The sequence below is a fragment of the Lonchura striata genome, chromosome 3 (genome assembly GCF_046129695.1).
Source record: "Lonchura striata isolate bLonStr1 chromosome 3, bLonStr1.mat, whole genome shotgun sequence".
Taxonomy (NCBI): Eukaryota; Metazoa; Chordata; class Aves; order Passeriformes; family Estrildidae; genus Lonchura; species Lonchura striata.
In genome coordinates this window covers 28,582,898-28,608,858 of record NC_134605.1, presented here as the reverse complement: position 1 = coordinate 28,608,858, position 25,961 = coordinate 28,582,898, and the positions used below count along the sequence as shown (strand labels likewise).

At 41.3% G+C, this 25,961-nt stretch overlaps 1 protein-coding gene across 5 annotated transcripts in view; it reads right to left on the bottom strand.

The window, feature by feature from the left end:
* RIN2 (Ras and Rab interactor 2) overlaps positions 1 to 25,961 on the bottom strand; it is a 90,395-nt gene that overhangs the window by 20,825 nt on the left and 43,609 nt on the right. For all 5 annotated transcript variants that reach the window (XM_077782013.1, XM_077782015.1, XM_021543342.2 and 2 more), the window contains 5 exons: positions 15,785 to 15,977; positions 15,451 to 15,562; positions 13,487 to 13,559; positions 11,434 to 11,525; positions 7,234 to 8,358 (listed from right to left, as the gene is read on the bottom strand). In XM_077782013.1, coding sequence (XP_077638139.1) covers positions 7,234 to 8,358; positions 11,434 to 11,525; positions 13,487 to 13,559; positions 15,451 to 15,562; positions 15,785 to 15,977 — 1,595 coding nt within the window. The remainder of the gene's footprint in view (positions 1 to 7,233; positions 8,359 to 11,433; positions 11,526 to 13,486; positions 13,560 to 15,450; positions 15,563 to 15,784; positions 15,978 to 25,961) is intronic.

Genomic DNA, 25,961 nt, shown 5'->3' with positions numbered 1-25,961 from the left:
ATTCCCTAAAGAGACCCTGTAGAGCAAAACCTACTTTCTAAGGCCCATTTGTGCATTACATAACCTGAGTTTCCAGATGTTTGTTACTATGAAAACAGAGGCAGAGCAGAATCTGTATTGAATTGTAATTTCTGGCAATGTGGTAAATAAAAAAAAAAACACAGCCACACAAACAGACTGTGGATAATTAAAAAAAAAAAAACACCAAACAACAAAAAAAGCTGAGGGTCTATGAAAGTTTTTCTTTTGCTGGTCGGAAGTCTGCAAGTTTAATTTTACTTTAAGTTTAGACTTTTAACTCCCAAACTTAATGTGAAACACAGTTAAAATTGTAATTTATCTCATTTGGCATTAAAGCCTGTCCTTTTTGCGTCATTTCCATTTGAAACTATAACTCAATGATTTCCTAAAACTTGGCTCAACTTTGTCAAGATCTTTATGAAGCTGGACAGATTACAGGCTTTAAACTATAAATGAAAACCAAGCTGTGTTTGTCCAGCTTCAGATTTCATCACACAAGCTTATATACAGCTTTGTCATCAAGTTCAAAGTTCTTTGGCAATTGTAAGCACATAGCACAGTAACTGCTAACTTCAGGGCTTATTTTTAATTCTTGTTCTACTCCAGTTTTTCTTTAACCCTCATTCTCTGTTTTCATGGTATGGATTGTCTCAACAGAGAAAGGTCTTTGCTCAACATTTTCTCTGCAAACTTTAAAAGCCAATTTCCTTTCTCAGCATCCTTATGGCAACAGAGCTTACATTAGTTATTATGTTACATTGATTATTTGTTTTGTGGTGGGAAACATGGCAGGGAATGCTCCTGTGCCATGCCATCCCCGCAGGAAAGTGGGGCAGGACCAGAGCCTAGAGCAGGCAGATGGACCAGAGGAGCACACAAGAACTGACAGCACACAGAGGAGAGGCTGTGTCACTGCTAGGTCACCCGTTTATACAAATTAACAGTGGACATTCTTGTTAGTAACAGTGACTCATTACAGTTTCATTAAACCTTATGCCTGTCCTGGGTTCTTTGCCTGTACTTCTGTGGTTTTTTTCATACTATGGCCTCTTCCTTTTCTCCCTACCCTCCCTCCATTTTTTTTTTTTTTTTTTTTAAATCACATACGTCTTCTAAGGCTTGGAATTTACACAGACACACACACACTCTCCAAACAAGCCTTATTCTATTTTCTTGCTTTTTTCTTTCATTTATCGTATTCTTCAGGCCTTTTTCCTTTTGGGTCTCCATTCCTCTCTTTCCCATATAAACACCCTTCACACACACTTTTCTTCCTATGGTGCCTTGAATGCATATGTAGCATTTTTTCTGTATTTGTCAGTAAAGGCATGATCAGTCTGAGACATGTTCTTGGTGCCTTCTCACACAGCGGACACGGCTGGATCCAGCTTCCCACCAGAGCCATCAATTAACAACATTAGCAAGTGGCAAGAATTCAAACAACTGATCCTTATCTATTGTACTTGGTAGAGACACACAATCAGCACCAAAACAGCCAGGTAAATAGAAGCATCACCCTTCTGCACAGAGACAGAAACTGCCTCTCCCTGCCATCAAAGCAATCCTCAGGGTTCATGGGGCAGAAACAATTGCAGAAACAATTTTCCACCAAGAAAAATGCATGCATCTCACCCACGGGTACGTTGGCTAGGTAAATTTCTATTCTAGAGTGTACAAAGAGTTCCTTGGTATCTTCACTGATGACTATTTTTTTTTTGCAATTCCACTTTATTTCTACTACCCGATTTTTTCAAATAGATAAAACACCAACTGCTATGCTTGTAAGAGGAACACCTCTGCAGTGTGCATTCCAACCACCTGGTCTTGTTTATTAAAGCAGTTGGTGCTCCTAAACACCATGCAAAGTGAGAAAGCTCTATCCCCAGGAAAGCTAAACTCCCACAGGCTTCTAGTGGAAGTTTTGTAGATGAATATTGAGCACAAGCCACCCTTCATGTCAAAAAAAGAGGGATCATTTGTTCACAAGAACCTCAGGATGTGACTGATCCTCTATAGGAATAGGAGGCAGAAGCAGTGCCTCCCCAGATCCCACAGGAACTGCATGCTGCTGGGAGAGAAAATTCCTCCCCAGAGCCCCAGTCCATGGCTGGGGCCAGGCTCGTTGTCTGTAGGTAAGAAGTTCACAGTTTCTGCCCTCAACCCTTTGAAAGGTAGTGCGCCACTTCCACAGATGAACCATGCAGATTTTTACAGCTGGGCAAGATAGCAAGGTTTCTTTCATATCTGCTATTTGTCAGAGGATCCAAAAGCAGTGCCTGGAAATTGCTTAGAAATTTACTCATTCACATTCCACAGTTTCTATGGAAACTTGAAATAATTTTGAAGCAGCACAGAGGAAGGGACCATATAACTAGTGGCTGTGCTCAGAGCTCCATACAGGCACAACAAAACAAAGAAAAACCACAACAAACAAAAATCCTTCAAACCACACAAAAAAACCCTCAAAACAACACACAACCTTTTTTTATCCTTTATGAATTCTTGGCACGCACCCAGTGGTAAAAACCACTGAGTTCTGTCCTCAAATGAAAAAGTGGCAAAATCTAACAAGCTGGTGAGGCTAACAGCAACAGGATTGATAATGGCTGATTGTTTCTTTAATGGTCAACAGTAATACCCATATGTATCCTAACAAGTACAAAGCTTACAAAAAAATTATATTATTAAAGCCTGGTAGGACAGCACTTTTTGCGATTTGAGTCTTAGAACAATATTCAGTGTCATGGCACCTGTGAGCATGTTTGGGGCCAGACCACCCACCCAGCAACACTTTCTACAGCACTGTTGCTTCTGGCTGCTTTCAGATAAAGGTGTTTTTGGGTAAGATTTCATAAACCAATTCTCAATCAGCAGCAGTTTTCATTGTTTGACTTCCAAAGGCCACAAAAAAGTATATGAGGATTTCCCAGGCAAAATCATTATCTAAGTTGTGAATTGAGGACTTATTTTTTACTTTAACATCTCTGTATATTTCTAAGATCCAAATCAGCAACAAAAATTATGTTTATTTCAGATGCATATTTTCAAATATCCTCCCAGGATGCTTACCACTCCAAAACCAAAACAGATACTCTTCAGATATTTTTTTTTAACTGAATATAATATGAGCTGAACACTGTGTATTGTTCCTGAAATGCTTATAATTAGCTTGTAGCCTCAAAATGGGAACTGGAAGTGCTTTGATAAATGAATTGTAAAGACCAGCCAGCTAGTTTTGTTGTAACTTGTGGAAACACATCTGTATCCTGTGCTGACATGCTATTTTTGTTTTGCTGCCAACCACACAAGTCTGCATCTAGACAGGACAACATATTAGTCATTGCCAGTGTCCTTACACAGCCTCCTTACAACCGCACTTCCTCAAATTGTAGGCTGCTATCCCCTTTTCCAGGCTCTCTGTTTCCCTGCTACCTACCAACTATTGTTGCTCCACTGATATGACTGTCAGATTCCAGTCCCTTGACTTACACTCAAGCCCTGTTTACCAAGGCCAAACCACTCACCAGGGAAAACAGAGGTCAGTAGCAGACTGAGTGAGCCTCAGAACCATCACAAAAAGTCATGATCCTGCACAGGTCACATTGCCTGGGAGCTGAAAGCTGAAAGTTGCTTTGGAATACCACAGCGTGATGGCCAAGCATCCATTTTTTGGTGGGTGCAGACATGGCAATCTCTTCCACAGGACCAAGAATTGAAGTAAGACCTCCCACAACCCACATTCCTTGATAATCAGCACAACCCTGAAAACAGAGGTCAGATGGAGGTGGTTGATCTACAGGCAGTGGTGGCAAAGACCTCCTAGGAACTAGGGGTGAAAGGTAAGCCATCCCCTCATCACCTACATAAAAGCACATCAAAAACTCATAAAATATTTGTACTAGGTGTGCTCTGCTTTAAGCAGCTGTGAGCTACTTAAAACTCATGCTATAGCTGTGTGGCAAGCACGTGACTTCTCTTGAAGTAGCAGGAAAGAAAAGAAGCAGGGGAAAAGTCACAAAGGAAATCCAAGGGATGGTCAGAAAAAGAACCTGGTCCCTGTCTCTGCTCAGTATTTTTACCGCTCCTTCCTACATGCCCTGTCCCGTAACTCCTGCGGTGAAAGGAGGTGTTTGTAAGACTAAGGTCAACATGAAAAGATGCAACAATGAAGGACAGGGCACCAGAACAAATGTACAAGCTCCTAAAAAGTAACACAGTGAAAAAAACAGCTGGCATGAGTTTTTCAAGCAGAAATAGCAACATACCATTCTAGTTCCTTCAGAAGGATAGCTGGATTAGTAAAGAAGAGAGGATCTGGGGTGCGCTGCTGCTTAACCTTTTTAAGACCCATAGGTCTAATTCTGTGCACCTTCAATATCAACAAACAAGGGAAATACTGTCTTGCCATAATTACCATAAACGGCATGTGCAGAATACTGCACTGAGAACCCAAGTATCCATGGCTGACTGTCAAACAAGACAAGACATTGGAGAGGAGGTACCATGAGGGTCAGTCCTGGGCTTCAGTTAATTAGTATGTCCAGCTGTCTGCCTGCAACTCCTCTGTACAGACCCAAGGCCCTTCAACAAGGCATGGACAGCCAATAAGGGACCAACACATTCTCTCCAAGCTTCTTTAACATTCAGCCTTTAAATATCCCTAACATATCAGAAATACCAAAACAAGTAATAGGTGGTATTGTTTAGGGACATTCCCACATGATCAGTTAGTACCTTACTGACAAGTGGTTTAAACCAGTAATTCCTTGGTTCCAGGCTAAATTCAGACACTGAGACTGAAGTTGTTTAGATGTCAGATGTTAGATCCCACTTGACAAAGTGACAGCATTCAACCTGACTCAGTTCTGTTCAAAGCCAGGAAAAGATGAAAAGACAAACAAAAACTCCTAAACATTTGCTGATCAAACAGCTCTGGACTATCAGGGTCTCCTCAGACTAGTCTTTATTCTGTGGATACAAACTGAGGTGTGGATAATTAAAAAATATATATATATATTCATCCTTAAACAATAAAGAGCCATGTGCCTTACTCCTGATTCTGTCCCAACATGGAGAGTCACATTGCTTCAGGGAGGATTAACAGCCTACAGTCCTAAGGTTAGAAGGCATCTGTCAGGACTTGAAACCCTGAAGGATATTTTTCCAATGACTTTGCAGAAGCTTAACAATTTGATGGGACCCCTATCTGGGAAGCCTAAAAGATCTGCTGCAGAAGCTTTTGCTTGCAAGAGTCCATGATGCAGTTCTAGAAGAAAAGCTACAAGATCAAAAAGATCATTATGGAGATGTTGAAAGAAGCTCCAAGCACTGAGGGCTTCACTAAACCTGGGGAAGCTGTTCCAGCACCTACTGAAGTTAAGGAGATAAAAGAGGGTTAAAGTGAAGCCTGAATGACTCAGAAAGGAGGAGTATTATGCCAGAAGCACACATCCAGCACCAGGCTGACACATTGGAGGAAAAAACTGCACAGCGGAAGTGTGAACTGATGAGAGAGGATGAACAACTACTTGTAAAGTTAAAATTTGGGCTGCAATTCCATATTGAAATAGTCAAGGAAAACTATGGAGAACAGGCAGGGCTCTACTTCATCAAAAACTCTCCATAGGGATGATTACATTTTGCTGTCACATAGTTATCTACTTAGATCAGCAACAGCTGATGCTCCTGATCCACTGCAGTTGTTTGCTGGCTCAAGCCAAAGGCAGTAGATGATTCAAAAGCAAGTTCTTTCTTTGCTTAAACCAGCCCACTTTATAAATTAATTGTGTTTAGTCACATGATCAAAACCAGACTTTCTGTCGCTGAAGAAAACCAGGGCAGTTTGGGTTGTTATGGCTTATGCTACTCCAAAGCGAAACATTTAATACCAGACAACATTTTTTCCAGTCTTGGGAGACTCACAGTCCGATTAAATCACACCCTTGTGAAATGAAAAGTTCATAACACACTAGGCTTTCACAAAATTACAACCAAAGTCGATCTGTATTGCTTTGTCAAATATCCAGCACTTTACAGAAATGCAGGCAAAAATGCACCTGCATCCTCTGCTTAATTTGGTGCTTTTTCTTCCATGTAACACCCACCTAACAGTCTTTATTGTTATAGTGAGAATATGACATGTCTCTGAGTCTCAATACTGGGGACACTTTTCATATTTTTCTATTTGCTTTAGCAGTCCTTGTGACTTTTGATTGACTTTGTGTAAATGAAGCTAAAGTTATGTGAGAATACTTCATCTTGGCCAAGGACAGACAGAATGTCAATATAAAATTACCCTTGAGTCCTAGGGAAGGAAGTATCTGCCAATTTTGCACTGAGCCAACTGTTGGGACACTGGGGTATGGAGAAAAACAAACAAATTAGGACTGAAGTGAGCTCACAAGGAAAGTATTCCGCCCTGAGGCATGTTTACCTCTTAAATTCGGCTTACAGGCTCTTTTACAAATACTGCTCAGACTCTGCAAAAGAGGCAGAGAAATTTATGCAGCAACAATGATTTCACTTTTTTGGATACACAAATCTATCTCTCCTGTTAAAACATATATTCTAACTCAGCCATAACCACTCACAAACATATCTATCAGAGAAGTACAGAAAACTAGAGATCAGCAGCCCCTTCTCTCTCCTGCACATTTGTTTTCTAAAACTCTTACCTATGTTTTTATTTAGTTTCAAGTGCAGGGATAGTACAGCATTGCTAGAAGTGACTAAGAATGTCTGAAGGAATCAGATTTATTTCAAAATTAAGTTGTCATAAAATGTCTCCCTGCTTTTAAATGTCATTGGTTTTGAATTCTAGTTCTACAGCTACAATCCGTATGGTTAGATTTTGCAGTTTTAGACCAAACATTGAGAACTATGCCAGTCCACTTCAGAGAAAAATACATGTCTGCCAGCAAATAAAGGATTCTCTATTGTCAACAGTAGAGCAGGTAAAAAAGTAATAATCACAGGTAAAAAGTCCGCATTGCACCTATTTTAAGGATAACTTCTTATCAACAACTTCCTAGTGTAATCATTCCAAACTGACAGTGTGATTTGGGTGAGGAATGAAGGGGGAGGTTGTTTTAAGACTCAAATACTCTACCAGCCAAGTTAGCCCCACCTTTCTGAACTGGACAAAGACTATCACTATAAACACAAATTACACATTTTCACCTTTCCCCCAGAATACAGAACAGTGTTTCTTACCTATTTGGTCTTCAGGAATCAGTGATTCAATTGGGGGATCAAGTTCAGAGCTCTGGGACAAGTAGTTCTTGACTTGGGTCATGAACTGACGAATTGTTTGCAGCATATCAGTGCTCGAAACATGGCACTCCTTGTTTTCTTGGAGAAAACTGACATAGTCCTGTACTAAGCATCCAAAATAGGTGCGTTTGTCCCGCGACATCTCTGCAATTTTCTTAATCATCCTCTTCTCAGGGGTCATGAAGGAACTGAAAACTCCACTGACTTTCTGTAGCTGAGATTTCACAATCTTGGGGAGAACAAATGAACTACTTCTTTTCTTCTTGGGCTTCAAAGGGGGTGCCATGCTCTCCTGGTCACTTTCCCCCTCAAAGTCCTCCAGGCTGCTGTTGGTGTCCCCCTCATAGCCAAAGAGCGGCATGCTCCGATCGAAGTCCAGAGAGTCAGATGAGGAGGTGGAAATGCTCATGTCGCTCAGTCTCTGCTGGCCTCTATTCCACGGGATGTGTGACTCAGAGATGGCAGCCGGCGTCTTTTTGGGAGCTGCTGGAGCCGGCTCGGGCAGGGTTTCATGTGGAACTGCAGCTGCCTCCGGCACACACATGGAGTCAGGCCGGACTGCTGCCACACTCCTGGAGGCACTGTCTGCCTCGGGGCACACAGCCTGCTTCTTCAGCCGAGGAGGCGGAATCGGGGTGGGCTTGTTCTGCAGCAAATCCAAGCCCCTCTCCTTCTTATGGCTGACTGTTTCTGGCATGCTCGTCTGCTTTATAGTCCTGGAAATCTGTGGGCTCATGAGGGTGCTATTAATAGCAGGAGGTGGTGGCCGGGGAGGAGGGGAGCAAGGCCTTGCTCTGCCATTCACGTCTGGAGTTCTCAGGGTCTGCCTTTTCAGACTTCCACTGACATCCTGGCTGTGCACTTTTAAGAAGAGAGGATTAATGAAACACAACGCTCCGTTGGTCTGGCTGCACTCCAACTCTGAAGGCGTTCTGGTTTGTATAGAATGCACTCCATTTATAAGGCAGAGCTGGCGTGAGTCTTTGTGAGCACTGTCCAAAGGCACAGGCCTACAGGGAGGTGAAGGATCTGGGGGTTTGCTGCTAGCCAGGGAGCTCCAAAAGTCTGAAAATCATCATTGCATTAATGTAAGAATGCAAAACACCATGCAGATGGATCTCAGAACATTCAACTCAACAACACAAGTTTAAAATACCAAGAAATTTAGGTAAGATTTTATTAATTAAAAGCAGAAAAAAATCCAAGTGAACCTGTTAAAGTACCACCAGACATAACTGCATGCTAAATTCCTGGGGATGCTCTTACTTATTTATAAATACCATGACCAATGCATAGCTTCCAATCAGCCCGCTCAGCTTAAAATTAAACTGAGAATCAAAGAAAAGAATGGAGACTGTAATATAATACTTTTTACTGGCTTGAGACTGAAATGAACTTAAACTTCTCACTAGCATGTCACTCAGGAGAAACAAAGCAAGATTCTCAGCAGGTATTAATAAGCTCACTTCATTAAAGACAATACTTAAGCTGATTTACACCAGCTAAAGGCCACTTATAGAAACTCTACAAGTATCTTGGTTCAGTTTCTTTTCATAGTGAACACATGCAACTGTACATGAAAAGGCAGCTCACATTTTGCTGTGGTGGGTGCACACATCACCTTTAGCAGGCAGACCAAACATCCAAGTGTCTAATAGAGGTACTGGCCTGCTGCCCTGCCGTTGCTGTGGGGACAGTTTGCTTGAGAATACAGACTGCAGTGACACATAAAGAGACCTAGTATCCAGTCCCACACCAGCAGCATGGAAAACTTATGCTAAACAGCAAGTTACAGCTGCAGCCTCTGCACTTATCCCAGACAAGTGTCAGCATGTTTGTGCAATCAAGTCACCGTTAAAGAGCATTAGTTCCTGAAGGTATGAAGACTGAAATCAGATGTGCTCTTGAAGGCAGCAATCATGCTGAAATAAGGGCAGAATACCAGAGGAGGGAGATTTAGCTAAAATTTGCCAATCTTGACATGGTCTTTTTCTCATAGTGTGTCAAGATGGCTCACTGGAGGCAACTAAGCAATGATATCTGGGCCCAAGTGCACAAATGCCAAGCATCCACAACAGGTCCATGCCCAACAGCCATGTCCTGCCTGCGGGGCAGAAGACAGGAAATAGCCCATGGTGACAGGCCACGGCCAGAGAATGTCTCTAGGCACAGGCATGTTTCTCTACATAGTTATGCCGTGTTGTTTGTGTTCCCAGCTTAATGACTTCACATCCTGCCTGCAGATCGCTCAGTGCCTGTGCCTGGTACGTGGCTGCTGCAAACACACATGAAGTAAGCACTGTTGCAGGTGAAACACAAGGGAGACTGAGAGAGAATCAATTCTATGTTCAACACATGAACCCTTGCAGGTTGGCAACAGCCTTGAAATTATTACCAAAACTTCCTCCTGATGTTGTTTGCTGGGTGTCATGTCTCACTTCCTTATCAACCTATGACACTGGGCTATGTGCTATTGACTTGTGTTGTGCAGCCTAATGCACTAGAGAGCCCTGACAGGGGATACAGCTGTAAGTTCACACACCATGGGGTTTTGTGCTTACATGTTCCTCAAAGAAAACTCTCACTTAACAGGAAGGGGTCTTGGGAGTTTTTAGGCCTCTCTTGAGTCCACAGCATTGAAAGGCTGACTTTCTGGTGTGCTTTTCTGCACATGGACAGCTAAAAATCCATCAAAACCTGAACTTTGTTGCCTGCTTTTAGCTCATGGAAACCATGACCTGGTGTATATAAGGTAATTTATCCCAAATACAGCAACCACACAGACACTGATCCATCAGTCTCCTCTTTAGCTTTCAAATGCAGTAGCTACAGAAAAAACACAAACAATGCAGAGACTGTTCAAGAGCAAGACTAATTCTGCAGTAGGTAGTTCACAGTGCTCTGGTGACAAAGTGTGGTTGACCTGGAGAGCTTGATCAACATTACCATTGTTGTAACCTCTGGAGAGACTCACCTCATGTTACTTTAAGGCTTCCATGTGTCACTGGTAGACTGTCTTCATTACACTGTATCCCAGTCAAGACCTTTTACTTTCTTGACCTCAATAGTACCATATTTGCCTCTATTCCCATGATAACCCATAGTTTCACCTGATTACCTAAACTTGCAGACAAGCAGTGCAGAAGTAGTTTCTCTCCTCTCTAAAACAAACCCTTTAATTGCATTGCTACTGCAGCAAACCAAAATGCAAAGCACTGCAATACATTTCTGGGTATGGTTTTACTGCAAAATTCCACCAGACAGTTCAAGAGATCCTCATGCTAACACTGATTTAGAGACGATCCTTTTCAAAATCAAAGATCATTAAAAAATCTACTGTAACAAATGTTGCTGACAGTCAACCTTCCCTTCCTGGAGAAGGAAATTAAGCCACTCAGCCCTTCGCTCAATGCGGAACTGCTTAATAATTCATCTGGGTGGGGCCAAAGTTGCAAATCCCACCAGGCTTTGCATCCATCTCCTTGAGCTCAAGGTATGCTTTACAATGTGTATGTGTTTGGCTGAAGCAACCAAGCGATGCAAGGACATCCTTGCATTGTCTTCTGGTATTTTAAAAATTGCACCTAAGCCCTGCCCATGAATACATTCTACACCATCACATATACACTCCTCATTTTCTAAATATGCCACTTTGTTGAGGCACTGATCTCAAAAATCACCATTTTAAAGTTTCTATGTCAATCTGAACAGAAGTTTTATTAACAGGGGACCTCAGTTCCTATACTCTCCTCACAATAAATTATAAAGCCAGTGCTGTATATAGCCTCACATAGCCAGTGCTATGTGAGCATGCAGACAACATTAGGTCTTGGAGCAGAAGCCACATTCAACCTCTGTGTGGAGACTGTGATATTTGCTTTGCCCAAGGGCTGCCCAGAGAGGGAAGAGAAGAAGGAAGAAAGAAACAGCACTAACAAAAATATCATAGAAACCACAGAAGAAAGGAAGAGCACCACTCTCTGGCCAGAAGAAAGTCTGGCCTGCCCAAATAAGAGAAATTGCTTTTCCTAACAAAATTTGTATCATTACTAACCAATATGAACTATTTACTGATACAGCTATTTCTTCAATGTTACAGGTGTGCTACAGGGAAAAACATCTTTGTAGAGAACTACTTACTCAGTCCAAGCTGAGCAACCTCTTCAAGTTCACCTTCTGTCTTTGCTGCAGCAATTGCATGAGGCAACTTCAGCGTGAATGGAAGGACATCTCTGTTACCAAAGAGAAAAACCATTATGGTTTTCAGCAACATCCATAGTTTGAAAAGCTTTTTTTTTTTTTTTCTCCTTTTTGTAAACACTGGCAGTGTCTGATTTCTGATTTTCTTCTTCTTGAACTGTGTCAGGTAGCAAGATCCTTAAACACACAGCACAGTTAAACATTACATTACCAACCCAAGGGCTCCTTTACATTGCAGAGTGGTGTGAAGGGCAAATGACAGTCAAGTGCCCAAGACCTTCCCTAGGATCATTTCCACAGAGCCATCCAGTATTTTCTGTCTTTCCAATAGAAGATTTTGCACCTGGTCTCTTACAAGCAGATCAGTGAGATGCAAACTTGTTACCTACCCTTAACACTTCAAAACAGCTTCTTACTTTCTGAATACACTGTTGACTGTTATTCCAGTTTTCAGAATAAGAATTTTATTCTAACTAAATGTTGCTAAACAGCAACATCTGTAGTAGAAGTACCATAGAATGAAGACTAAATGAGAATCCTACACAACTGGTGTCAGTATGAATTTTGGTTTTAAGGTTGTGAACAAGCCAACCATCTACTATAGCACAGACAGACAGTGGGTCTTTATGACATAAATATTCTCTATGTTGTATGTTAGCTTCTTGAAAAAACAGGATCTCAGAATTCCACTCACACACAAGCCAAGCATATACACAAGACTGATACACTAGCTAAAAAGCATTTAAAAGGCATTTTACATGGTACCACAGAAAATTCAAAGTCCAGATCACCACCATGGTTGCAATTCAAAAATAGGTAAATCCTCATGAAAACTGCTTGGGTAGCTCCAGCAAGAAATTCCCTCTGGTTTTAGAAAATCCTCCTGGATTTCCTGTGATGTACTAAATGGTACTGTCTGTTTTTCACAATAGCTACCTATCTGCCTCCTTTAGTCTATACAAAGCAACACTGAACCTAATGGATAGATTAACGCAAGAAATCTCTGTCTGGCAAATGATCTTGTAGGTACTTAGAGAATTTACCAGAGCCTGGCAAGTGGACAGGACTGAAAGGGTGACAAGATAAGGAATATCTCCTCATTAAATACATTTAAATGCATTTTCAGCTCATTTCTCTTCCAAGTTCTGACCAATTACCCATGTGGTATCAGTGCTGCTTTTATTACATGCACGTAAACAGAGGCTGTAGCAAAGGGGTCTAAGATGCTTCTCTGCCACAAACAAAACCAGCAAGCACAGCAGCCCACATCAGAAATCATCACACGGTCAGCATGAACTGGCAGCTTTGATGCAGTAAAAGGACTGAGACTATCACAGCTATCACAGCTGCCTGTCCCCGCTTCCTTCAGAAAATGTGCGCCTGGGCAGTTTAGTTGTTTACTGTCTGTGCGTACATACAAAGTTCAAGCATCAGTCTGGAAATTTTCACCCACAAATTGAAGTCAAATTGAAAATAAAGGATAAAAATGCTAGCTACTTTTTTTCTGCATACCACGTGGAAAACAAGTTTGGTAACCATAAACTGCAAAGCTGACAAGGCTTTTTTTGTCATTCACCATTTAAACTGACATGTCCCAGCTGTCATATTCTACGTATCTGACATTTTTCCATCATGCTCCAAAACGTTTTCTCACCAGCAATTCCAAGAAATGGACTTTGCGAGCTAGTCTATGTTTGTTTTTAAATTAGCTACAGAACACTTAAGAAAGCATCACAAGATATCACCTAAAGTTCAGCTTGGCACCACCTCACAGCTGGGTGGGTAAAATCACATCAGCCTCCCAATACTCAGTATGAAGTAAGACAGAGACGCTTGCTTCCAAGACTCATCTCTGATTTCTACCATTACCTTCTAAGGCTATCCAGGAATATAAACAGCTTGGCAACATAAATAGCATGCTGAACCAACTCCTCAAAACTCATTTTCTTGAGACGGTCTAGCAGATGTGCCTTGGAACATAGCACCATCTTACCTGCTAATACAGTAGAAAGCAATGAGTCTGAACAAATCAGCAAAACTTATTCCAGACCCCTCCAAGGAAAATGCTGCAAAGAAAGTTACAGGAAACAATCACACATTAATCCACTGTTTCTTAAAACAGTTTAATAAAATATATCTAAGATTATACCATGAAGTTAATAAGTTTTCACCATCAAACTAGCTACTATTTGATTAAGAGAAAACAACTCTGTAGAGAAATACATATTCCTGCTGAAGGCATTTTCAAGAATATACTGATAATCTTGGCAGCTGATCTACTTTTGTATTCCAAGGATATGGTCTAATTCCTGTAAAACAGATTAAGTGTGATAAGGCCTGCACAATGTTCTGCTAATAGACAACAAATCAATAACTGAGGCTTTGTTTGCCCAATGTACTAATATACTAATTTTAAATGTCTTATTTCCTCCTCTTGAATTCTATTCTACTCACTTGTCTTCACCCTAGGTGTGTAGAACCTAAAGGGAGATAAATTTTCATTCAGTTCAAGAAAACCTTTTAACCTGAAAACCATTAAAAAACTCCCACAGTTGTCACGTGCCATTGACTTGCACAAGGGAATAGGAAGACACAAGCCGTGCCTTTCATTTTCCCCCACTTGGCATCATTGTTTCTTATTGATACAAATACTTGTTCTCAGTAATAATGCCAATTATTCCAGGCTCTCTATGGTGCCAGTAGCAAATCTCACAGATCAAGCAGAAGAAGTTCCTAGAATGAAGCGATCCAGATCTTTTGCCTCTGGTCTAAAACCTCAGCTGTGACAAATGCCTAAAACCATCAGTAAATACTTCCCCCTTGTGGAAGAATTTTGTTCATAAAATAAAGTATATAATTATTTTCTAGATGGGAATTTATTAGTATAACAAGCCTATAAACACAGCCTTAGACCACATTTACATCAACTATTACTGACAACCTTCTCTTCGCTTTGCCTTTCTTGTAACTGGGACTAAAACCAGACAAATAGAATTAACTTTTTGTTCCTGGGCGCAAGGGAGGGACAGATAAAAAAGGAAAAACTCAACTAAAATTATGCCAGTTTACAAATAGAAATAGAAGTTGTGGGAATCCTTAAAACCAGAGGGAATAGAAGTTAACTATAGATTCTCTGCTTCAGGGATGTTTAACTGAAATTGTTGCTAATTTTCTCCAGTTTTCTCTTTGTTAAAATGAAATATTTACTCCACTTGCAGTTTCAGCATCACTCACCAGCTGCAGCTTCCTTTTTTCATTCCTAAAGCTCAAATTTATTTTTCACACCCTCCCTTCTAAAGATATGATGGCATTATTGGTTCAAAACAATTTGGAGTGTTAACATTTGCTCATTTCTACTAAAAAAAGAAAGAACAAATATAGTTTGAATTAAAAAGAGAAATCATTGATCTTACAACAGAAACAGTTCTAACAGGTTAAAATCCATTTAGCTATCACACACAAAAGCCCCAAAAACCCAAAGAAACCCAACAACAAAACCCACCACAAAAACAAACCAAACAACCCATCCCACACCTCAATTGCAGAGAGCTCATGACAAAGTTGCATTCAAGAACTGTCCCCTGTGTACAAGGAAATGCAAGGACATTTCACTGAAAGCAGACAGGATTATAGACTGTGTTTCTACAAAAGACCTGTAAGTTTCTAAGAGGATAACTACCCATAAAAATAAATGAATACTGGATTCAACAAGGTACACAACACAAACATTCCAGTTGCAGCAGTCTTAAGTGTTTCCAAACATCTGCCCTCCTTGTGGCAGAATATGACTGACCCACTCCCAGACCCATCTCAGAGAGCAGCACAGGCAGTCCGTGACATTATTTGCATTACTTTGGGTATCCTCTGCTGTGGGTTTCAGCAGTGCAAATGCTCCTGCATCCTATATGGAAAAAGTAACTAAGGAACAGCTGAAAAAGTATGTAACTCACAACTTACTGTATGTACTTTCTTTTATGGCAAATTCTTTCAGGCAGGACCCAGAATCACTGGACAGACGCAGAGAGATAACTTTCTTCTGCAGCGTTGCAGATTTCCTAACCAGAAATATCTGTTGTGGACAAGGCAGAAGGACGTGGTATTAGCTTCATCACAGATGCCAGAATAAATACAGATCATATACAAAAAGGAACTACAACAACCTCATGACATCTGCTCTAAAACATACTGTAATTGTACTTGGTCATTACTGTATTGGTCCAACACCTGGGTGTAATATGGCAGCATAACATTTGGGAAAAGCATGTCCTTAAAGAATTGAGATTCTTCTTACCCCAGGAGGCTGTGTCTGCAAAATTTCCATGGCTTCAGCATCATTCAGACCAAGCTGCAGCCACACAGGGTGAGTATGGAGGAGTTTGTCCAATATGCTTAGCTTGTTGGATAGGCTGTCATATCCAGAGTCCCGGGGGCAGCATTTTACATCATTTTTCTCAGGAGAGACATTATCCATATCCACTATTAGACTGTGGAAAATTTAGAAAAAAAAAAAAAATAGACACGCTAACCTCCTATGAACAATCACTTAGGTCAGTGAACAGAATTACCACGAAGCTCATGGCACTGCTGACACTCCGGGCTGGTACTTCTCCAACTGAGAATTCTTACATTTAGCATATACAAAAATTCTCCTTAAATGTTCTCAATCCAAAGCCAGCTTGAAGATAAGGCTTAAATTCTTCTGTGAGGTTGAAGAAATTCAACCATCACTTCAGGTACAACTGTATGCGCACATGTTATTGAGAGAACACTTCACTTCCCTCTTTGCTGTGCTAATATATAGAAAACCTTCTCTTAAAGGATATTTATGCAATTCAGACACTTTTATTCCCAGATCGATTGCAAATGCTGCAACACACAGAAATCTTGTTTTGTCATACCTGCCAGAAAAATATGTTCAATATGCTGACAATGAAGCAACCCACTGCCTATTAGTGATCACTGCACCAGAAACAAGAATTCTGTTTGGAGGGATTATTTTCACACCACAAGTCCGTAAAACAGCATCACTTCACTTTTTGCCCAGACTACTGTCTCTGCTCCAGCAGCTCTGTTACCTTCACAGCTGCATATCCATGTTTGCTCCCCTCTGCTAAGAAGAGGCCAGAGTGGGAGGCGGTGAGAAAGAGATGAGAAAAACCCAAGAAACAAGAAAAAAAAGTTAAAGCCCCAATAATCCTCCCTAAGGCACATCTTCCTTAAAAAATATGTCATATATGGCAGTCACTTCTTATTGTACTCCTGCTAAATTCTGTAAATATTTACCTTTTTTTTCATTTTTGCCATGAAAGGTCCTTACCTCACATTTTAATACTACACTTCCCAGGATCAGAAACAAGTAAGGAATTGTATATTTACACTCCAAATTCCTTTGGCTGTGGATTGACTGCTATGTGAGAATTAAAGGCTAAGTTATGAATGTGGCACAGTAATGTAAGGTTAAAATTTATTTGGAGCAGGGCATTTAAAGTTACTGCTACATTCAGTAATGAAGTAGAGTTTTTGGAGGCTGTAGATTCTTGTTATTAAAAATCCAAATAAACAGAATACTTTGAGAATTCCTTTTGTTATGCAACCCTTCACCATCATCCATATAATACAGAACACCCAGTACAAGTGCACGTGTGTTGCTGGCTCAAATTCTTCGTTTTTGAGCTAGAAATACATCCTGTGATTCTCCCCATGCTAGAAATCACTATAGAGCAGTTATTCTGGTAACAGCTTCTTGATGACAAAATTCAGGAACAGACAAAAACCACCCTGCAAACTCAACTAACTACCTGAGATGCCAGGCAGAGGATGTGCTCCCCTTACAGACCTTTTCTGCAGCAGGAGAGGCCCTGGGCAGCAGAGGACAATGTAGCTCCACCTCCCCACTGCACATTGTGCAGCTCTTCTGAATTCTGTGCTTTGGACAGGCCCTAAGCATCACTAACAGAATTTAACATCCTCATTACGCCAGCTACTGTATCCTCAGCACGTAGGTACAGAGTTCACAAGTTTAGGAGCACTGAATACTTTCAAAACAAACAAAAAGCCTCTCTGCCCCCCTGCAAAAAACCCCATACCATAGCCCATACCAAACCCCACACCAAAGAAAACAAACCAAACCAAATTAAAATCCACCAACCAAACAACAGAAAAAAACAAAGTAACAAAGTGCTCTCTTCTAGCTTTGTTCATCAACTTGCAGAATTTCTGCAGGGGGCAAGCAAGGAAAGTAAATGGGGAAGAGAGCTTTCACTTGAAAGCTCACTTATGATCCAATAAGAACAGACAAAATAATTTGACATTTCATTGCCTGGATCAATTACCACTACCAGTGCTTGCCTCTTTATTTCTTCCTCTTACTATGCTTATTTATGATGTGATGCTTTTCAGATTTCCAAGGCATCTCAAATGCAGATAATTTCCACCCCCGCCCACAAGCATCAGAAGTTTTTACTAACTGCTAGTATGCATTCAAGAGACACAAAATACACAGAAACACATTGGGTGCAAGAGTCATACATCAGTCATGACCAGGTCTGAAACTGCCTCAGTAGGAATACTGGGTTCCCCTTTCAACCAGTCCCAGCAGAGCTTAATGTCGCAATGGATAAATTCCCCAAGAAGTCAAATCAAGAACCACAAAAGTGTTTTCTTGAGCTGTACATCCAGTAAAAATTGCTCAGAAATTTCCCACTTACCTTCAGTGCCAGTTAACTGTACTACAAACCACAGGGAGCTGTGGCAAAGCACAAGTTATACTGTACAAATTATACAATGCTGGCTGCAAGCTTAGACAGACAGAAATAATTTCCACTCCCCTTGGTCAGGAGGTGAAAATTAATTAAATCGGCAGACAAATCTGAATGGAGAGCTATCAGGTGTTTCGAACTGCCAGGTACTTATGTGCACAACCCCTCCCGCATGCTGAGATCTAAGGAGGAAACTCTCTGACTCACATACATGGGCACCTCCTTGGGACAGCTGCTTGTGCTCCCTCAAGAAATAAACCAAAGATTATGAATATCCAATCATGACCAGAATTTCTGCCACTCCTAAACACTAATGGTTCAAACAACACCAATGCAACTCAGATAAATCAGCACTAGAATGTTATTGCAATCTACGGTGAGGTAAAAAGGAATACAAAACATTTAAAAAATTATTTCCTATTCCCAAATAATACAGAAGGAGGCAGAGAAAAACATCTAACCTGGTAAAAAGCACACTTTGGAAAAAACACACCTGGCAAACCACATACAAACTACAAGAAGATACTTCCCAAGGCCTAGAAGCAAATGCAATAAGAAACCCCCCACTGGTCTGTTTTGACAGATTATTTGTAGTGGTCTAGTACTGCTGAGCATCATAGTCCCAGTTTGGTTTATTATTAAAATTATTTTAATTAATGATTTGGGCAATAGAATACAGTCAAACCCTGACACATGGGAGTTCTTGAAATGTTAAGAGTTAGACTAAAATTATTTGGGACTGGGATGTGTGTGTTAACTACTTTGGAAACAATTGTATGGAAAGAATAACCATTTGAATTCAAGAGCAATGGATTAACTCAAGTGTACTGAACAAGAATAAGAAGTTCCTGTAACCTAAATGCTAGCAAAATATGCTCACAAAATATGTATAGTATGCAACAAATAAACTCCTCTCCTGGTTTTATGCGGTGGTGTGTCTTTTCTTTAATTTGATATTTGTTCAATATCTGTTCCCCCCTCCATCCCTAATCTCCTCCTCTCCCCAGTTGTCAGTATTCCCTAGCTCTCCCCTAATCCCCTCATCTCCAAGTTGTCAATCCTCCCTTTCCCTGACCCTTTCCCTGGAACCTTCCCTGTCATTCCTCCTAGCCCCCTCCTCTGCTTCCAGAGCATTCCCTGTCTGTTTGGTGAGACTCGAAACCCTATTGCTTTTTTTTTTTTTTTTTTTTTTAATGTTATTCCACTTTCCTGCTTCCCCTGATAGGTTTGTGATGGGTTAATTCTGCCCTAAACTCCTCCCCTGCTATTCCCTCATTGGTTGCTGTTCCTACACCCATCTCCCTGAATTCTTGTATAAAACCTCTGCTCCCCCTCCCGAGGGGGTCTTGGAGCTCACTGAATAAAACCATCCTGTTCACCCCCAAGTCCCGTGTTGCCTCCGTCTGTTCCCACACCACCGACTGGGACAGCAGAGCACCCTGGGGGAAAGCAGACGCCCGTTCTCTTCCCTCTCGCCGCCCAGCACGGCACCGCTCGGGGAATCGCGGTGAGGGGAGCGCATGCCGCACTACTACATTTGGTAGCAGAGGATGGTTCCCTCCTTCGTCTTGTAGAAAAAACGTGCAAATTCGTGGGGGTGCCCGCCTCACAGAAGAAGAAGGAGGGAAGAGGAAAATCTACGGCCGTGGAAGCTCTGCCGGATGCTAAGAGGAGCTGAGCGCCGAGCAACAAGACGATTGAAGCTCCGGGACCCTCTTTGCCCTTGCCACTGTGCTCTCTACCTGCCCAGGAGCAGCCACGCTGCGGGGGCAGCCGGGCTGCAGAGGCTTTATGGGGGTAGACTTACCTGAGGACAAAGAGTGCAGTTTGGCAGTGGCTCAGGAATTGAGCCTGAAGAAAGGCTGACCAAGAGGAGGTGGCTTTCCTCTTTTTTTTTTGCTTTATCAGGACCTGCCAGCCACATGCTAAAACAGGCGGGCTTCCCTTTCCTTTTCCAAGGAGGAGATGATAATTCCTCGCTTGGTCTTTTATGGAAAACCACGTTTGAACCCCTCAGTCAAGGCATCTACAGCGAGATCACCAGAGGCAGATAGTGGCCGAACCCAAGGCTTCGGGGACGAACTTTGGTTAACGGGAACACCTAAGCCTCTGGAAGGGCCAAACCGTGAAGGAACATCCCCAGTTTTAGCGTGACTTTTCCATCGAGTCGAGGAGAAGATTCAAGCCATCACCGCCCGGGCCCGGAGGGTAAGGTGGGCTAGACGAGGTGGGGACCGCCCCGACGGACGGCTGGGTTTGCCGCTTTTCTTTTTGCGTTTTAACCCCCACCTGTGCCCAGACTGGGACTGTATCCCTGCATGTCCCTGGCAGGCGGGTGGGTTTTCCTTTTCTGGGGGGCGGGGGGAATAGCACTCTTCGCTGAGTGATATTCTTCGCCCAGTCTTTTGTGGGGACCCATATTGGATTGTTTTTTCTTCTCCTCGAAAATGTTGTCTTCTCTATCCTCCCCTCCCCATTCTGGGCTGGACGGAGGGGGTGGAAAAGACACAAGTGGGACGAACATCTAAAAGACGACACGTTAACTATGGGAGGGTTGTTAAAAGAGGCCCTTTACGCCCACGCATTGCACCGACATCCAGCTGCGTTGGTCCCCACTCCTATAAATTTCCCCTTTTTGCTTCCGTGAAGCTCCCTATGCCCTCATCCCCTCAGACTTTCCTAAACCTTTTCCTATCCTCCCTTGGGGATTGCTGTGGCCGAGTCGCCCCAAGTGCCCTGCTGGACACAGTTCAGGCCAAGTGCAGTGTACCCGGCACCTCTTTCCAAGATGGCGATGGCCATGCCACTTGGAACCCGCTTTCCTGCCTTGACCCTTCTTTTCCGCCCCTGGCTTCCCGCCAGTCCCATTTCTCTCCCAATAGCCCTGCACCGTCCCTGCACGAGGCTAGTCCCTATTGGGGGAGGCGGGGTTGGATATTCCCCAATCCTTCTTCTGGCTCTTCCTCCGGGGGGAAGGATTGGGAGGGACCTTCTTCCAAGGAAATGGAGTCGAAACCTGGGACTGGGGATCCATCATTTTGTTTTCCCCCTAAGACGGCGGCATCCTAGTCCACTCCTTACCAATTCTCCTTATTATTCATGACAATCACTAATTAAGTGATTGTCTGATTCCCCTATCCTATTCCTTAATGTACCCTACCCAATGTTCCTTTTTATTTAACTACAAATTCTTCTTTTTGCTTTTGATTATTTTTGGAATAATCTATTTGTTGAGTTATATTTTATAGAAAGAAAGATCATCCCATTTAATTAATACCCAAGATATTATGCCTACCTCTCAAACAAATATTCAAATTGGACAAACCACATCGCTATCCGCTGACTCTGCTTTAAGAATTTAAGAAGCTGAACATCACAAGCGCCGCGACAAATCAAGTTCTAAATCAGATCAAGTCACAAATTCTGCTGTGTTTCTTACCCTTGATTTGGAGTTCAGTTAGTACAATTTTGTATATGTTATATTAACTTTTTATGTGCTTCATGTGTTGTAATCATAATTAGTTTATCCTTTTTTAATGTCTTTCAATTTACGCCTTTTTTGTAATGTGTAATGTTGTTATGAGTAGGAAAACATATCACAAAATCTTTCTTTTGACTCCTCCTGTGTCCCCATTAGCCTAGAAAGGCCCTTCCTGAAAGGGAATTTTATATTAAGATGTTTTGTTGTAATTATAATTAATTTATTCTTTTCTGATATTTTTTGACTTAAAGGCTGTGTTTGTGACCATCATTGCTACAGGAATCACGTAGCTACTGTATCACTTCAGGCTTGCTGCATTGCTGCGAGGTTTAAACATTTATTAGTTATATTTAGTTGATCTTTTATTGTATTTGCCCAATTTAATTATTTAATTCCAATAATTCCATTTAATTTTTTTATTTAAATTGGATAGTTGTGATTTTAATCATTCTAATTCAATTATTTAGTTTAATTTCTGTTAATTATTTCATTCTATTTCAATCACCTGATTTTTAATTATTCTTAGTTAATCTGATTTCAATTCTATTTGTTTTATTTAATTGTTTCTCAGATTTGTTTATTTCAATTGTTTTATTTTAATTCATTACTTATCTTTATTATCATTAATTGTTTGTTACAATTGTTTCTTTATTGCAATTACACAATTTTAATTCCAACTAATTTAATTATAATTGTTTTATTTAAATTCAAATATTTTATTTTAATAGTTTTATTTCAATTGTTTCAATTAAATTTCAACATTTTATTTTTGTTTGTTTTCAATCAATTAACCATTCCATCTAGTATTATTTATATTATTTTAGATTGTTACTCAGAGCAGCAAAGCATCAAGTTTTTGTGCAGTTTTGTGTCTGATTTAGGAGCAGTATAGCCAGCTAGAGTTGCAGGCACTTTCTAATATTCTCTCCAGCTTTCATACAGCCTGGTGCCCTTCCTGGCACTATTGCCACTCACCTCCAGCCCTCTGCTGCCTCAGGCCCAGCCGAGCCTTGGACAGGCTTGAGCACCACCCAGTCCCCTGCCAGCTACTGGCTCTGGGTTAAGAGTTGAGCTGTAGCAGAAGTAGATTCAAATAAATGGGATTCCTAACTTCTATATGTATGCAGCAGGTCTGTTTGAGGCATTTGAGGCATTTGAAAAGACAAAGATGTTACTACTCTTCCAGCCTTATAAATGCACTGATGTGTCTTTCATGTCCTTTAAGTAATTTGCAATGTTATCATATGATCCTGTTGTATTTTGTTAATGAAGCTTATATTATTTATATGCTATAATTTTATATTATTTGCATGTTGTATTAATTTGCTTAAACCACAGAATTCTCCTTCCTTTTGTAAAAAGAAAAGAGGGAGATGCGGTGGTGTGTCTTTAATTTGATATTTGTTCAATATCTGTTCCCCCCTCCATCCCTAATCTCCTCCTCTCCCCAGTTGTCAGTATTCCCTAGCTCTCCCCTAATCCCCTCATCTCCAAGTTGTCAATCCTCCCTTTCCCTGACCCTTTCCCTGGAACCTTCCCTGTCATTCCTCCTAGCCCCCTCCTCTGCTTCCAGAGCATTCCCTGTCTATTTAGTGAGACTCGAAACCCTATTGCTTATTTTGTGTTATTCCACTTTCCTGCTTCCCCTGATAGGTTTGTGATGGGTTAATTCTGCCCATAACTCCTCCCCTGCTATTCCCTCATTGGTTGCTGTTCCTACACCCGTCTACCTGAATTCTTGTATAAAACCTCTGCTCCCCCTCCCGAGGGGGTCTTGGAGCTCACTGAATAAAACCATCCTGTTCACCCCCAAGTCCCGTGTTGCCTCCGTCTGTTCCCACACCACCGACTGGGACAGCAGAGCACCCTGGGGGAAAGCGGCCGCCCGTTCTCTTCCCTCTCGCCGCCCAGCACGCTTCCGCTCGGGGAATCGCGGTGAGGGGAGTGCATACCGTGCTACAACAGTTTTACTTTTCAGTTCAAGAATGTTTGCTTGGTTTGTTTGTGATTTTCAAAAAAAAAAAAAAGATTCCTGATAAAAGACAATCTAACCAGGCCACATTAAACTCAAAATTGAAACACAAATCAGTCTTAATTAATGGTGTGCATTATTCCAGGAATGCTACACAGCTCCTCTTCAGTGGGAAAGGTAGGTTTCAACACTACTCACAATGAACTTAAAACCCATAAACACGTGGGAATTACAGAGAGGTAAGTGCAAAGACAAACAATGCTGTGCTGCATCCTGATTAGACTTAGCTCACAGTAAAAAAGACAAAGAACAGGTTCAAGCTTTTAACCAGGATGATCCTTGGTCATGATGTGAACCTTGCTCCAGTCTCACAAAAGTTAACCACCTCACAGTTAACTCAGTTTGACGATCCACTGCAAAATGCCTGGATTTCTGTAAATCTAACAGCTCTTAATCACCCCAGCCCAGTCTATACAGTCATACTGAGCATCAGCTGGGTGGGGCAGAATGACACTGGTAACTTCCTCCTGCATCCCATTACTGCTAAAAAGGACAAGACAAGGCAGCTGGGAAGTAGGTTTCTGGATACTTGCCAACCTGTCAGCAGTAACAGAAATGGTTCTCTATGCTGGACAGAAGATGGCTCTACTGAAGTGATTAACCACTGTGAAAAAGACAGCAGTGTGAGGGCTGTGCAGTGCAGGACATAAGGCAGGGAGCAAAGACCTGCGCCTGATCCTTCCACGGGAACAGAACAGGAAGGCAATAAGCTGCTGCAGCTGCCACCACCAGCAAAGGATTCCTGAACTATTCCACAGGCACCAAGTGCCCTGGGACGCCTGGAGCTTTACAGCCTTCCCTCCAGGACAGCAGGAAGCATTGGCCCCTCATGGACATTCACACAGATGTTCAGGGGGCCTGAGGCCTCCTAAAAATCATCCAGGTGCCACCATACCCATCCCACATGCTCTTGGACTGCCACTGCATGCAGAAGCTCTCTCTTGTTACTCTTTCGAAGGTCACTGGAATGGCATGACAAAAATCTGTCCCACTAATTGCCTCTTCTGACAATTCTGCTCATTTGAATTATTGAGAGAAATGTCTGCACTGGGGAATTGGTGAGGCATCAAAAAAGTGGGATACTGAAACAGTCCCTCTTAAAACACATTTTGCCAACCTTTTTTTTTTTTGCCTGGCTTTTACATATTTACAAGCCAAAGTGAGCCCTTGAATCATTCTTGATATTACTTGGGCCATATTGTATTAAAAGGAGAGATGAGCCCAAAATAAAGGAGTATATAAGATGCAGAGTATAAATCTGAAATTCACCACATAACCACAAAAAAACCCACACCACAATACTGAGACTGTAGACACACAATTTCATGTCCTTATCTTTCTGAATTCAGCTGAGAGCTCTCAATGCCTGCCTTTCCAGAACTGCTCTGGGTGTCTGAATACCTGTTAAGGTGGAAAAAGAGTGAGGAAAATGGGCATTCCATTGAGCTCAAATATCCCTAGATGCAAATCCAAAGGTCATATCAAGATAACTTCTGAACAGCAGAATGCAATAAGAAGAGAAAATGCCATTAACTGCCAAGTTTTAAATTAACTACAAAGAAATAAAGTAAACACAGTACAGTAAATAGTAAAAAAAGTTCAGTAAACACAGCCTTGTGAGGTGTCTAGTTTAAACAAGAACTCTGGAAAACTCTTGTTGAAATTACTATAATCTTGCTCTGTAGCATTGTATTACAAACAAGGTATCAGGGCACAACTAAATTACTTAACTTACTGACTGATACAACCTCCTACACAGAAGCCTGCAGTTCAGAATTTTCTAGTCATATTAGGTTTAACTTTAGCTCATTTATTCAGACTTCGTATTTCACATTACCATCTTGAAGTGACATAAAATAATTTTTTGATGGCTATTATTATTTTTAATGGAAATTGCATTATTCACTTTTTAATGTTAAGTTTACTTTCTCTTAAACCAAAATATGTTTTGCAGTCAAGTTAACAAATTAAGATTAAAAACTCATTTTAAAAAATCAATAAAAAGAAAACTCATGATCTGTAAAATGGGGAGGTTTAGTTGACTGTTTCCAGCTAAGTGCTTCCACCAAGATTTTAGAATCACTACATCTTAGCCCTTCATGCATATGATGTATTTAAAGATACAAGAAGCCTTTTCTTAACTGAAAAGTAGCTGATGATCTCTGAAGTTAATTAGCTGAATTCACAAAATGAAGAA